The sequence below is a fragment of the Dasypus novemcinctus genome, chromosome 3 (genome assembly GCF_030445035.2).
Source record: "Dasypus novemcinctus isolate mDasNov1 chromosome 3, mDasNov1.1.hap2, whole genome shotgun sequence".
Taxonomy (NCBI): domain Eukaryota; kingdom Metazoa; phylum Chordata; class Mammalia; order Cingulata; family Dasypodidae; genus Dasypus; species Dasypus novemcinctus.
This window is the reverse complement of record NC_080675.1, coordinates 163,235,429-163,247,888: the sequence shown is the minus strand read 5'-3', so window position 1 is coordinate 163,247,888 and position 12,460 is coordinate 163,235,429. Positions and strand designations below refer to the sequence as shown.

At 39.8% G+C, this 12,460-nt stretch overlaps 1 protein-coding gene across 5 annotated transcripts in view; it reads left to right on the top strand.

Annotated features, from left to right (window-relative positions):
* MCTP2 (multiple C2 and transmembrane domain containing 2) overlaps positions 1 to 12,460 on the top strand; it is a 258,051-nt gene that overhangs the window by 178,138 nt on the left and 67,453 nt on the right. For all 5 annotated transcript variants that reach the window (XM_071214337.1, XM_058294644.2, XM_071214338.1 and 2 more), the window contains one exon: positions 1,035 to 1,154. In XM_071214337.1, coding sequence (XP_071070438.1) covers positions 1,035 to 1,154 — 120 coding nt within the window. The remainder of the gene's footprint in view (positions 1 to 1,034; positions 1,155 to 12,460) is intronic.

Here is a 12,460-nt window from a genome sequence, read left to right as displayed (position 1 = left end):
TTTACCCTACATTGAATTTACTGTCTCTCCCTTAATTCATTTCTCACCAGTTCAACAAAAAGTGAAGATAAGGACATAGTAAAGGAAGTCTCACATTTTTAAACATGACCTTTACATTTCTTTAGAGTCCCTCCCTGTCCTATTCAGAGATGGTTGGAGATTTCACTCTGTACCTATTGTCCCTCTTCAGTTGTGTAACAAAGAACAAAGTGTCCCCTTTTAAAAGTGTTTATTACTTCCACCACTTCCTGTGGGGTGAGCAGCTGTGGATGACATAAAGCCCTTAAACATAAAGGCATCTTATCATTCTTTTGTTTCCCATGGACTTCTGGGCACACTTGGGAAAGGCCTTAAACTTCTTCAGAAAGGAAGCATCTGAGTGTTTTCTTTTGGTCTGCCATAACATTGAGTGTAATGTTCATTTTGTGTAATCTGAGTCAACTGTTCTATTTTTTTATTATTATTATTGCCTTTTGCTCTGTTTACTTGAAAGTTAAAACCTGAGTTGGGGTAGGTGGGGTAACTGCTTCGCAAACAAATTGAAATGAATCTGCCTACAACTAGGAGAAAAGACATTTCCTTTGCAAAACACTGTTTGGATGAGGGTGGAAGTGGGAGAAGGGGGTGGCTTTAGGCTCAGAGAGCACCAAGGGATTTGGACTAAGATCCTGGTGTTATGTTTGGAACTCCCCCCCCACCTTGCCTCTCACCCCTTTGGGTCCACCTGTTTTCATAAAGTTGAAACTTCTGCTTGTAACGCAAATACTTAAAAATACTATGTGGCAAGCACTTTTCTTATCTCTTTAATCCTCTAAACAATTTGTGAGGTTAGTACTAATATCAACCCCATTTTATAAGAAAGGCATTAAGAAACTTGCCCAAAGTATCTAAGCCAAGAAGTGGCAGAGCCGAGTTCCCTTCTGTGAACTATCCTTTTTGATATCCTTTTATTCTGAACTTGATGAGCCCTATCACTTGCATAGAGTTTTTTTTAACTCTAGCTCTGTGTTGCTCCACTTTTCTTTAAAACTTAGATCTTATCAAGAGATGTAGACCGTGTGAAAAAAATCACCATGGCAATATGGAATACGATGCAGTTCCTTAAAAGCTGCTTCCAGTGGGAATCCACACTGAGAAGTACAATAGCATTTGTGGTAAGCTTTCTTTTTTATGCTCAAATATTTTTGTGTCTGTATTATTTGTTTCTCAAATCCAAAATGTAACCATGTTTTATTTTACTGACATGAAGTAGAATGAGAAATGTTCAACAAGAAAATTTTAAAAGTAATTTGTATCCATCCATCTTTCTAAAATATATCATAGCATAGGTGATTATGTAGGTTCTGTGTTTTTAAGACTGTACCTGGGGGGGAGAGGGGGGGTGGGGGGGTGGGGTTGAATGGGACCTCACATATATATTTTTAATGTAATATTATTACAAAGTCAATAAAAAATAAAAAAATTAAAAAAAAAAAAAAAAAAAGACAGTACCTAAGTCAAATTTACCCTTGGAAATCCCTTAAATTACCCATATATGAATCGTATACCATCTCGGTGAGTGTAAGCAACCCAATGTTCTATATATTTTAAATGCTTTTTTTGTTGTCATCAGTATTGTAACACGTTTGTATTTGTATATACCCTGCGTTGTGTGTATGTCTCTTCTTTTGTGCTAGTGAATAATTTTTTAAAACATGGCAGTTGAAATATTACATGATTGAATTATCCTATAGGCAAATCCAGGGCTGTATAACCCCTTTTCTTGACCTTAGAAGGCTTAAGAGAAATGAAGAAAATAGGCTGTCATATTTGTCTAGTTTATGTTTTTAAAGTAAATCATTCACAAACTGATACTTAAAAAAATCCATTAGTATCATATCATTTGAGGCATAACTGATTACTACAAAGATTACAGTTTGACTCAGTACCACAAAGGAGAACCACTGTTACATGGGACATGGACTCTCACCTTTCTTTGATAACGTTGGCCTATCCTTATAAGCATAATAAAATCACAGAATCTTAGAGCTGCAGGAGATCTTGAAATGACCTACATCAACCACTATAGAGTCTAAGCATCATAGAAGGACTTCACTGTTCATGCAAAACCCTTACTTTACATCCCTGGGACTTCTCCCTCATTTGTAAGGGGTCTTGTCTGTGATCAGATGGGTAGTATTAAACATAGGAGAAGAAACCAAGGCTCTTGACTGCTAACCTTGAACATTTTGTATTCCACCACTACGTTCTATACTGTATAAAGATTACTGTGGGGATTAAAGTGAGATCAGAGTGGTCTTAGAGTGAAAATGGTAGTAAGTCTGAATTGTGTTTTTTTAAAAAATATATATATATATTTTAAAGACACTTAGATTACATAAATGTTACATAAAAATATAGGGGATTCCCATATGCTCCACTCCCTACATCTCCCACATTTTCATACATTAACAACATCCTTCATTAGTGGAGTATATTCATTACAATTGATGGAAACATTTTGGAGCATTGCCACTAAGCATGGATTATAGTTTACTCTGTAGTTTACACTCTCTCCCACACAATTTTGTAGGTTATGGCAAGATATGTAATGTCATTCAGGACAATTCCCAAGTCCCAAAAATGCCCCCATATTACACCCGTTTTTCCCTCTCCTTGCCCTCAGAACCTCCAATGGCCACCGCCTCCACATCAGTGATGTAATTTCCTCCATTACTAGAATCACAATAAGTCTATAGTAGAATATCAGTAATTCTAGTACAGTCCATAACTCATTCCCTAAGCCTGACGATTCTGGGATGGTGATACCCACTCCACCTCAAATTGAGAGAGGCTGTGATCCCAAGGGACTGATGGATGGAACTCTCTTGCTTGCAGTTGTAGACTCTCTCGATTCTTGGGATGATCATTGTCCATCATCATCTCCTTGTTAGTTGTCCTGGGTGAGTCCAATGAACTGGAAAGTACGTGTTGCAACTCTGTTGAGATTGAGAGCCCAGCTGGCACATAGATAGGCAAAGATTTTAGTCTCTTGGATGTACACCTGTCAATCCTAGTACTAATTATAGGTTCAAACAGAAGGGTAAGAAGAGCCATGTTTAGGGAAAACACAACTGAGTCCATCTCTGTCACATGGGGAGCATAAATTCCAAAGTAGGGCCCACTGGCAAGGTGCCAAGCTCCTGAGCTATCTGCCCTGGCTTTAGTGTCTGCATGTCTCCAGAACCTTCACGAGCCCCACTATTTGAGGTAGAATTGTGTGTTTTGCATGGTTCTTCTGTCTTGTTTGCTGTTGTCAGTATATCCTCAATGCTCTGTCTTAACCCCCAGGCTTACCTTCTAAAAGCAATCAGCCCAAGTTGTCTATGGGTCTAAAGTTGCTCCCACCTTTCTTATGGAATCAAATACAGTGTAACAGTTTCATAAGAGGTTTTCTTTCCCCTTGCCATTAAAGAGCATTTTATTTGGTTTAGTTTATTTTAGTGTTCCATTGCTTCATGGTGTTGGAGATCTTTGAGAGCTATAGGCCTGACATTCGATATACTTCTTCTGCTCTCTGAAGTTAAAATATTGGCCTTAATAAAAACATTAATAAGAACATCATTAATCCATGTCTGTCTTTGGTTTGGCATTTATCTGTCTACTTCCCTTTCTCACACCTTCCTTAGCTGGTGGCTTCATGCATTGGGTTCCTCCTCAACCTCCCCAGCTCCAATTCCCACTTGCATTCTCTTTGAAGGTATTCCATGGAATGTTTTGTGCAATTCTGGGCAAAAGAGAAAAGTGAACCTAAGTGTTGGCTTAGCCAGTCACTGGGAGAAGGAGAGGATTTCCTCTTTCTCAAGCTGAGTTTCTGGCACCATGATTTTAGAAAAATAGAGATCTGTTGCCCTGGATTCTGTAGGGGACTGACAGAAATGATTAATGGGCTGCCTGCCTGATCTGAAGAAAGATTAGAGCAAATGAATAGAAATAGGCTGTCTAATAGAGGGCCTTCTAACGGGGAAGGGAGCCTTGGTAGCAGGGCCGCTTCTCCACAGCCTGTGTGCCCCGCCCTGTCGGGTGGCCATGCTGTGGAGCCTTCTGCCAAGGTTGCAGATGCAGGAGTCGCGTCATGCTTCCAGATCTTTCAGCCTCATGGAACGGAAGATTAAGGTGGTGTTCTTCTTGCTGGCTTCCCAAAGTGCGATTTTGCAGGGATTCAGGGTTTATGGGACTATGGGAGGCCCCACTGTGTATGGGGGAGATCCTTTCCATTGGACACCCTTGAAAATAGATCCTGAGTCAGGAAGGAATGCTGTATGTATAAATTCTATTGTTTGATTTTCCCAAAGATGATCGACTGGGGAGTGTTCGTTTAAAAATATTTAATGTTCAATTTTCACTTGAAACTCAATGTTTTAATATTTGTACTGCATTTAATTCAACCAGCTCTGGTGAATCTCAGAAAAGATACAGAGGGAAGCGGACTTGGCCCAATGGACAGGGTGTCCGTCTACCACATGGGAGGTCTGCAGTTCAAACCCCAGGCCTCCTTGACCTGTGTGCAGCTGGCCCATGTGCAGTGCTGATGTGCACTTTAGTGCCCTGCCACGCAGGGATGTCCCCCATGTAGGGGAGCCCCATGCGCAAGGAGTGCACCCTGTAAGGAGAGCTGCCCAGCGGGAAAGAAAGGGCAGCCTGCCCAAGAACGGTCCTGCACGCTGACACAACAAGATGATGCAACAGAAAGAAACACAGATTCCCGGTGCCGCTGATAAGGATATAAGTAGTCACAAAAGAACACACAGCGAATGGACACAGAGAGCAGACAACTGGGGAGGGTGTGGAAATAAATAAAAAAATAAATCTTTAAAAAAAAAAAGAAAAAAAGAAAAGACACAGAGGTGGACTTTTCCATCTCAACCCTGAGTTGATGAAATGAGATTTTTATTGAAGAATGTCTTTGTTATTACTGTCATGACAAAACTGTTTTTGCAAGTAAAACAAGAGAATCTAAAGAGAATGCATCTTGGGGATAAAATAAAATATATTTTACTTCCCACTTTTAAAAAAATATTATGGATAGTCAAGCCTTTTTTTTTTTTTTCCCATACCATTTTTTGGGAAGACACTTTGGTCTCAGGGATCTTCTCTATAGACTTACTTTAGCTGCTCATAGAGGGCTGATGTGGGGTTAAACTCCTGTGGGGCTGCAGTTGGCTGTTCTGAGCCCCTGACTCCATGGGCTTCCAGTATGGGTTGCCTTTCTGCAAAATGTTGTGTCTTCAGTTGACTTCAGGTTGGAGGCAGGCTCTGAATACGAGCCAGGCTTCCTCTCTGCTTCATTCCATCAAGAGCACAGCGGGTTTGAGTCTTTCGTGGACCCTAGAAAAGTATATCCTTAAAGTTAATCCATTCCTGTGGATGTGGGCCCGTTATAAGTAGGATCTTTTGGCAAGTAGGATCTCAAGATGTGACCTCCCTCATTGGGGAGGCGTCTTAATCCTCTTATTGGAGTCCTTTACGAGCAGAGGACTAAAAGCCACACACAGGGGAAAAGCCTCAATGACAGAAGGAAAAGTTCTGGAGGCCAGAGGCTGGAATCAGTGGGGCACAGATGCATGGAAAGAGGCCCCCAAAAAACTAGGCCCATGGAGAGACTCAAGGCTGAAGAGCCGAGGCGAAGAGAGGGGACAGATAAACCATATGCCTGATCACCACAGCTGAGCTCCAGAGACCAGCAAAGCCACCATTATAACTGCCATGTGCTCAGGGAGAAAGTGAGCCTGGAGGAAGCAGAGGTTTTGGCACAGCCCAGACATGACTGTGCCCTGCTACATGGCAGGAAGCTAGATCGCCAGCAGCTGGCTTTTGGTGAGGCAGCCTCACTGATGATGCCTTGATTCGGACATTTTCACAGCCTCAGAACTGTATTCTTTGAACCTAATCAATCCCCATGATAAAAGCCAACCTGGTTCTGGTTGCCTTTAGCAAACTAAGACAAAGCACCCTATTTGTCTGTGGCAGTAGCCACCGACCCATGTTCTCCTGTGATCTGCTGAGGACAGAATGGTGTTCCTTGTCTTTGTTCGTCAATGTGCCATTGACTTTCAGTTGCTTGCCTTGGCGCTACAAGGGCAGAACAGCTCTTGGTAGTCTGAAGCAAGGTCTGGAGGCAAGTATTTATTAAATATCTTCCCTATATTTGAAAGCCCTTTCTCTCTGTTAGACATTAGGACAATGTGATATTGAGAGTTCATCAGACAGGAGTGAAAGGATCCATTTGGCTCAACAGTTCTTGAAAGGGCTTTTCCTTCCCCCTTCCCCTTACAGGTGCAAGAAGCAATGCTGGTACCACAAGTCAAGGACAGAATTAGAGGGATTCTTTTTTCTTCTTCTCATTTCTTCTCTGTCAGATTAAAAAAAAAAAAAGCCTATTAACATCACATTCCTGTCCTTTTTAGATGATATACAGCATAAAAGTTATGGGATCATGTTTAGTATATTCTGGCTGTTAATTTTAAGGCTTTTTAAAGCAAACCATACATTTGCCAACGACTCCTATGTATGTGTGTATGCATAAATCATATCTTGTTGAAAGCAGGCATTAAAGAAAAGCAGGCTCTTAGGATCTAGTGCCCAGTCACACGTGGATGGACAAGCATGCAGGAATTTATCTTGTCAGACTGTCCAAGCATGAACCTCCCCCACCACAGGATTAATCCACTCTACACATGTATGTATGGCTGTGTTCCCAGCACTGAGAGGAAAGTGGTCTTTACTTCACTGATCCTCGGTACATGACTTTTGCCATGTGCTGTTGAATTGAACCCTAACCTTGGACATTTTTTGAGAATGATCAAGCCATTCCAAATTACATTCTCTAACATGCTCATTTTTAGTTTTGTTAAGATGAGTATGAGAACTCTTTCTTGTTATCTTTTAAGTATTTCTCTTTCCTATGCATTTTCTAGATTTTTTTAGATACTGTTTCTAAGGTTTTCTTGGTCATTTACTGTAAGTTATATATTTATATTTATATTTTTTTTCTTCTCAAAAAGTCACATTCTTGATTTTCCCAGTTCAGTGACAAATTTATAGATGTCAGTTTATTGACAGAGACTAAATGGACCTAATATAACTTGCCTAGAAGTAAGTAAGTTCATTTGTATATTTCCCTAGGAGCGAAGTTGTAATTTTCCATGATATAGATATGCAAACGCTCATTCCCACACACAGCCTTTGAACTCTAGAGATAATAATAGCTCATGGTTACTGTGTGATTACTATGTGTCAGGCATTGTCCTGAGAGCTTTACAAGTATTAACTCATTTAGTTCTCACCACAACTCTCTGTGGGGGCAGTTTATTATCTTCTTTTTGCAAATGAGAAAAAGACATATTAAGTATAATGTCAGAGCTCATACATTCATAAGAAGGAGAGCCAAGATTTAACTTAGGTCATCTGGCTTTAGAATCCATGAGTTTAACCACTGGTTCATCCTACCTCTCAGTGGTCCTGGGATGCAGAGTTTGTAGGTCATATTTAGATAACTAATAATGATTCTACGGTCAACCATATTTATAATTTCAGCTATCTACTTAGACATCATCTGTGGGAGAAACATCCATTTCTAGATTCTTGCGGTGGGGAAAACTCTCTAACAGAGTCATTTATGCACAAATGATGGGAGCAAAAACAAGGAAGAAAGTGAAGGTGAAAATGTTTGTGAAATTGTTAGGGACCAGGCCAGATGCTGTGAGTCACATGCATATAGCATCCTTAGACTCCAGCTTGATGATTTATAAAGCCCTGACACCTGCTTCTAGGCTCAACCCCAAATTAAAGTCGGAGTTATTTTTGCCACCTTTTGGGGGAAGTTCTTATATGATGTAGGAGGAGTTAAATTTGAAAAGGTGAAAAACTTTTCAAATTTTCTTTAAGACTTCTCAGATATTCAAAATAAAGGGCAGAGAAAGAGGGGTGTAACTATTAACATTAATACATTCCTTCAAAATATTTTAAACAAGAGGTCTCGGAGAGATAGGGCTACATGTCCAGTGGGGGCTGTGTGTCAAGTGAAAATGCAGTAATTGATCATAGTGAAGATGAATTTGTTCTCAAAAGATGATAATTTTGCATTGTAATATTTGTATTGTAGAACTAAACATATGGTTTGCTTTGTTTTCATTTGGGTACATATATTGTACCAAACCTCAATATTGTCTTTATTTATTTATTTCTCTCCCCTTCCGCCTGCTCCTCGCCCCCCACTGTCTGCTCTCTGTGTCCATTCGCTGTGTGTTCTTCTGTGACAGCTTCTATCCTTATCAGTGGCACCGGAAATCTGTGTTTCTTTTTGTTGGGTCATCTTGTTGTGTCAGCTCTCTGTGTGTGCGGTGCCATTCTTGGGCAGGCTGTACTTTCTTTCATGCTGGGCGACTCTCCTTACGGGGTGCACTCCTTGCACATGGGGCTCCCCTACGTGGGGGACACCCCTGCATGGCACGGCACTCCTTGCACGCATCAGCACTGTGCATGGGCCAGCTCCACACGGGTCAAGGAGGCCCGGGGTTTGAACCGCGGACATCCCATGTGGTAGATGGATGCCCTATCCATTGGGCCAAGTCCACTTCCTATATTGTCTTTAAAAATAACTATAGTTGTTACAGGATAACATAAATTCATTGTTGTTGTTTTTTTAATATGAAATAACAGCATTTTTTTGACAGGGTGGAATCATCAGAAGATTATTTTAAATAGTGACAGTCATCTAATAGTTTAAAAACAGGGTTGTATTTATGTGGTTTCAATTTCCCACCAATCTTTCAGGCACACACCTATTACATTGAGGAAGACAAGTCTGTGGAGCATTGATGGATTCCTTACTTTATTAAATTTTTACTTGGATGTTTGATGTTAAAAAGTCATCTAAACCTACCATATATCAATGGGTATCTTCATAAAGCTATAGCTTTACCATCTGTGTTTTTTTTCAGATTTTTTTTGACCGTAGGAAAATGAAGAATTTATTCTTCACAGTGGACAATAACTGCAATATGATACATAATTTAAGGCATGAGTCAACCTCCCTATACCCCCATAAGGTTAAAAATAGAACTCCCCAGTTTCTTGGTCATATCCCAAATATAGGATATATAATGTTCTTAACTTTTAATGATTTTAGAATATTGAGAAACATGAAATCATTTCATATTGAACTTAGCAGCAGTAACAGAACTGACCTATCCAACACACACACACTCAGCAGTAGAGGACATTTGGGAAGTGAAAAGTTGCCCTGTTGAACTTTTTGTGAGAGCAGCTTAGTAAAAACTGGAGCAAGACCGTTAGATAATGTCTGTCTACAGTCCCTTCTATATCCCAAAGAACATTCAGATTAATTTTGCTCACCCAGTTCCAATGACAAAAGTATTGGGCATTTTGTTTTCAGAGAGGACTCTTAAAAAATAGCACTAGTCAAATATCTTTTCATACTTTAGATACTTAGTGAGAATCTGTTTCTATAAGATTTACTTTTTCTTTAAGTTCTATCACCCATTTATTCACAACAAGATGTGCCTGCTTTTGATTAAACTCTTTGAATATTGTTTCCGTATCCATCAATAGTCACAATTAGATGGACAAAGCAGATATCGTGTATCTGTGTGTGTGTGTGTGTGTGTGTGTGTGCCCTTTTGGAACATTAATGGTGTTTCCAAAAAGCTGGAAAAAAATTCCAATTACCATAAACATTTTATATAGAACAGGATTTTTAAAGATGTGTGTACATGCATATATATAAATATAAATATATATCTTCATATATATACACATATATGTAAAATGTTTAAGTACGTATGAAATGCTTAAAATATTTGGTGGTGTTATCATTTCTTTTATTTATCGTTTATAAAATAATTTGCCAAATCTTCCTTTTAATGGAGGTCTACATATGTACTTCCAAAAATATTTTAAAGTTATTTTCAGTATTTTTTCATAAGAACAATCCATCATTACACATTGTGATTATATTTTTTTACAACATAATTGCACCTTCTATTGACAGCTTCTCAGGCATTAACTAATTATGCCATTTAATAAAATTACAGTAATTGCATTAAAAAGATTATCTGTTGAAATTTAAAAGGACACTATTAACTCTTTTAGCATTTTTTCATGTTTATATTTTCCACTTTATAATTGAATTGCACTTTCAGAGAGAAGCATAGAGACTCTAACTGAAATCACTTGCTATTTTGGAGTGTCTAGAGTTTGACTAGTAAAGATAAACTCTTTAGTTTTTTAAATCTTAGAGCAGCCTACTTTGCTGATTTTCTCACACCCTGTTATGTAAGTGAACGGTTTACTACCTTCATTTTTTTTTATTATAAATTCAGTCTCTATATCAGAGCACCCTCTCTCTAGCAACTGCTTTCTGTGAGCCTCCTGTTGGGGGTCACTGGCTAGCACACATTATCTGCTGTCTGTGACTTTTCTAATTATGAGCCATTGTATTTTACAGATTTCCAGTAAGCTTAGTCTAGTTCACTCTACTGCCCAGAGATATCCATCTGCTCATTTGAACTTGATCCTGGTTTTCCCACCTTAAATATTAGAGAAAACATGACTTTAGAGCTCATCTGGCACTGTGACCAGCCACAGCTTGACTACTTTCTTCAAGCTTGCCTCTCTTGCTCTCTCCCTTCCTTTCTACAACCATTTATTTTCCACTGAGTGTCTAGACTGGAAGATATTCAGATACACAGATGAAATTTTCACGCTAGGTATCCTTCCAGCAATCTTCCTCCCCTCCTTCCCTTCCTCCATCCCTCCCTCTCTCTCTCCTTTTCACCCCACCCACCTCCCTTCCCAACCTCTCCCCAGCCCCTACCCCTATCTTCCTCACACTTCTATTTTGTACCCCCCAGCAACATACCTTTCCCTTTGAAACAAAATGTATCCCTGAGATTATTTGAAAACAAAAATGTATCCTTTAGATTATTCCAGCAGGCCTTGAGAAAACTCAGATTGGTCCTTTTGGGAGTAAATTAGGTAATAAGAAGGGAAGTATTTTAGAAATGTGAAATGAGCTGTAAATACGGGTAGGAATTATTATTATCTGATCTGTTACTGGCAATGGTATTGCTGCCTTAACTCAAGAATAAGGTCTCACTGAAAACAAACACACATGCACATACAGATGCTGTTTAATTATGAAGGGTGGTTTGTATGAGAACCTGTTCATAAAGAGGTTGAAAAATGCTTTCTGTCCAAGAGTCAGCCATTTCCAGGGCTAATAATTTCATATGGAACCACCAAGTACCAAAGCATGTGGTTCTACACTTAATGCCATGATAACATTCTTCATGCTTTACTTAACTAAGATCTTCACATCAAAAATAGGAAAATTTTTACTTCAGTGACATCAAATACTTTAGATTAATGTCCTGTGTTAAAGAGTTATTCTTTGTAGCACAGCCATTTGATGGAGGGATTGCTTCAGTATATTGTGAACTGAAAAATGGGCAAGACCCAGGCTGTTATCTTCATGTATATCCATGCTGCTTAAGATAATGTTGAGTACACAGCAGGCACCTAATCAGTGCTTCTTGGAAGAGTGCTGGAACTAGTACAAACCATCTGTCACAGGACATTGCTTTCTTTTTATTCCAACTGCTTCCTCCTCTGGTCACAACAGCCTGTGGCCCCACCAGTGGGTAGAATCCAGAGACCCCCTAACAAGTTCATCATCATCTTGTCTGATGAGCACTTTCCTGTCCTTTTTCTGACCCTGCCCAACCAGGGGTGGTGTTAATTAGCAGCAAAATGGCCAAAAGGCAGCTGGCAGTAGGAAGGACTGGGGGACGAGGCAGGTTGCTGGCATATCTCTGGCCGGGATCAACACCCCCTGAATCTGGGGGCATTTGATTTTTGATTTTTACTGAGCCCAGTGCCTCCCCCCAACTCCATCTGTTTCTACATGCAGCACCTGGATGTGCAGACATTTTGTGTGTGATGCAAAAAAAAAGGGAAAAGAATATTTAGAAATGGAAAGAGAGAATGAGATCGGGTCTGTGTGAAAACAATTATAGCTGATTGCCGGCTTAGGTTTTGACCTACTGAAGAACTTCATGTTCAGCTCGTCTCTTTCTGGCTAATTTGATATTGCCTGTTTTGTGGTCCAAGCTTTGTCATTTGTTTCTAAGCTGTCATTTTTATTGGTCTCTCTGGCTGATCTTTTGGGGCCCCCCATGAGGTGGCGTGTGCTCGCCATTGTCTGGCGGGGCTTGGCAAGCCACAGGCCTTTTTATTGCTGTGTGATGTGGGCATGCTTGCCTGGTAGCCTGTAATTAGACCCACCACAGGTGACGGTTACAAGAGAACCTGGTAATCATTTTAGCTGCCTGATCTGATGTTTATGGAGAGAACCTTTCTTTGTGGTCTGGCTAGGGCTTCCTACAGTGTATTCTACTTT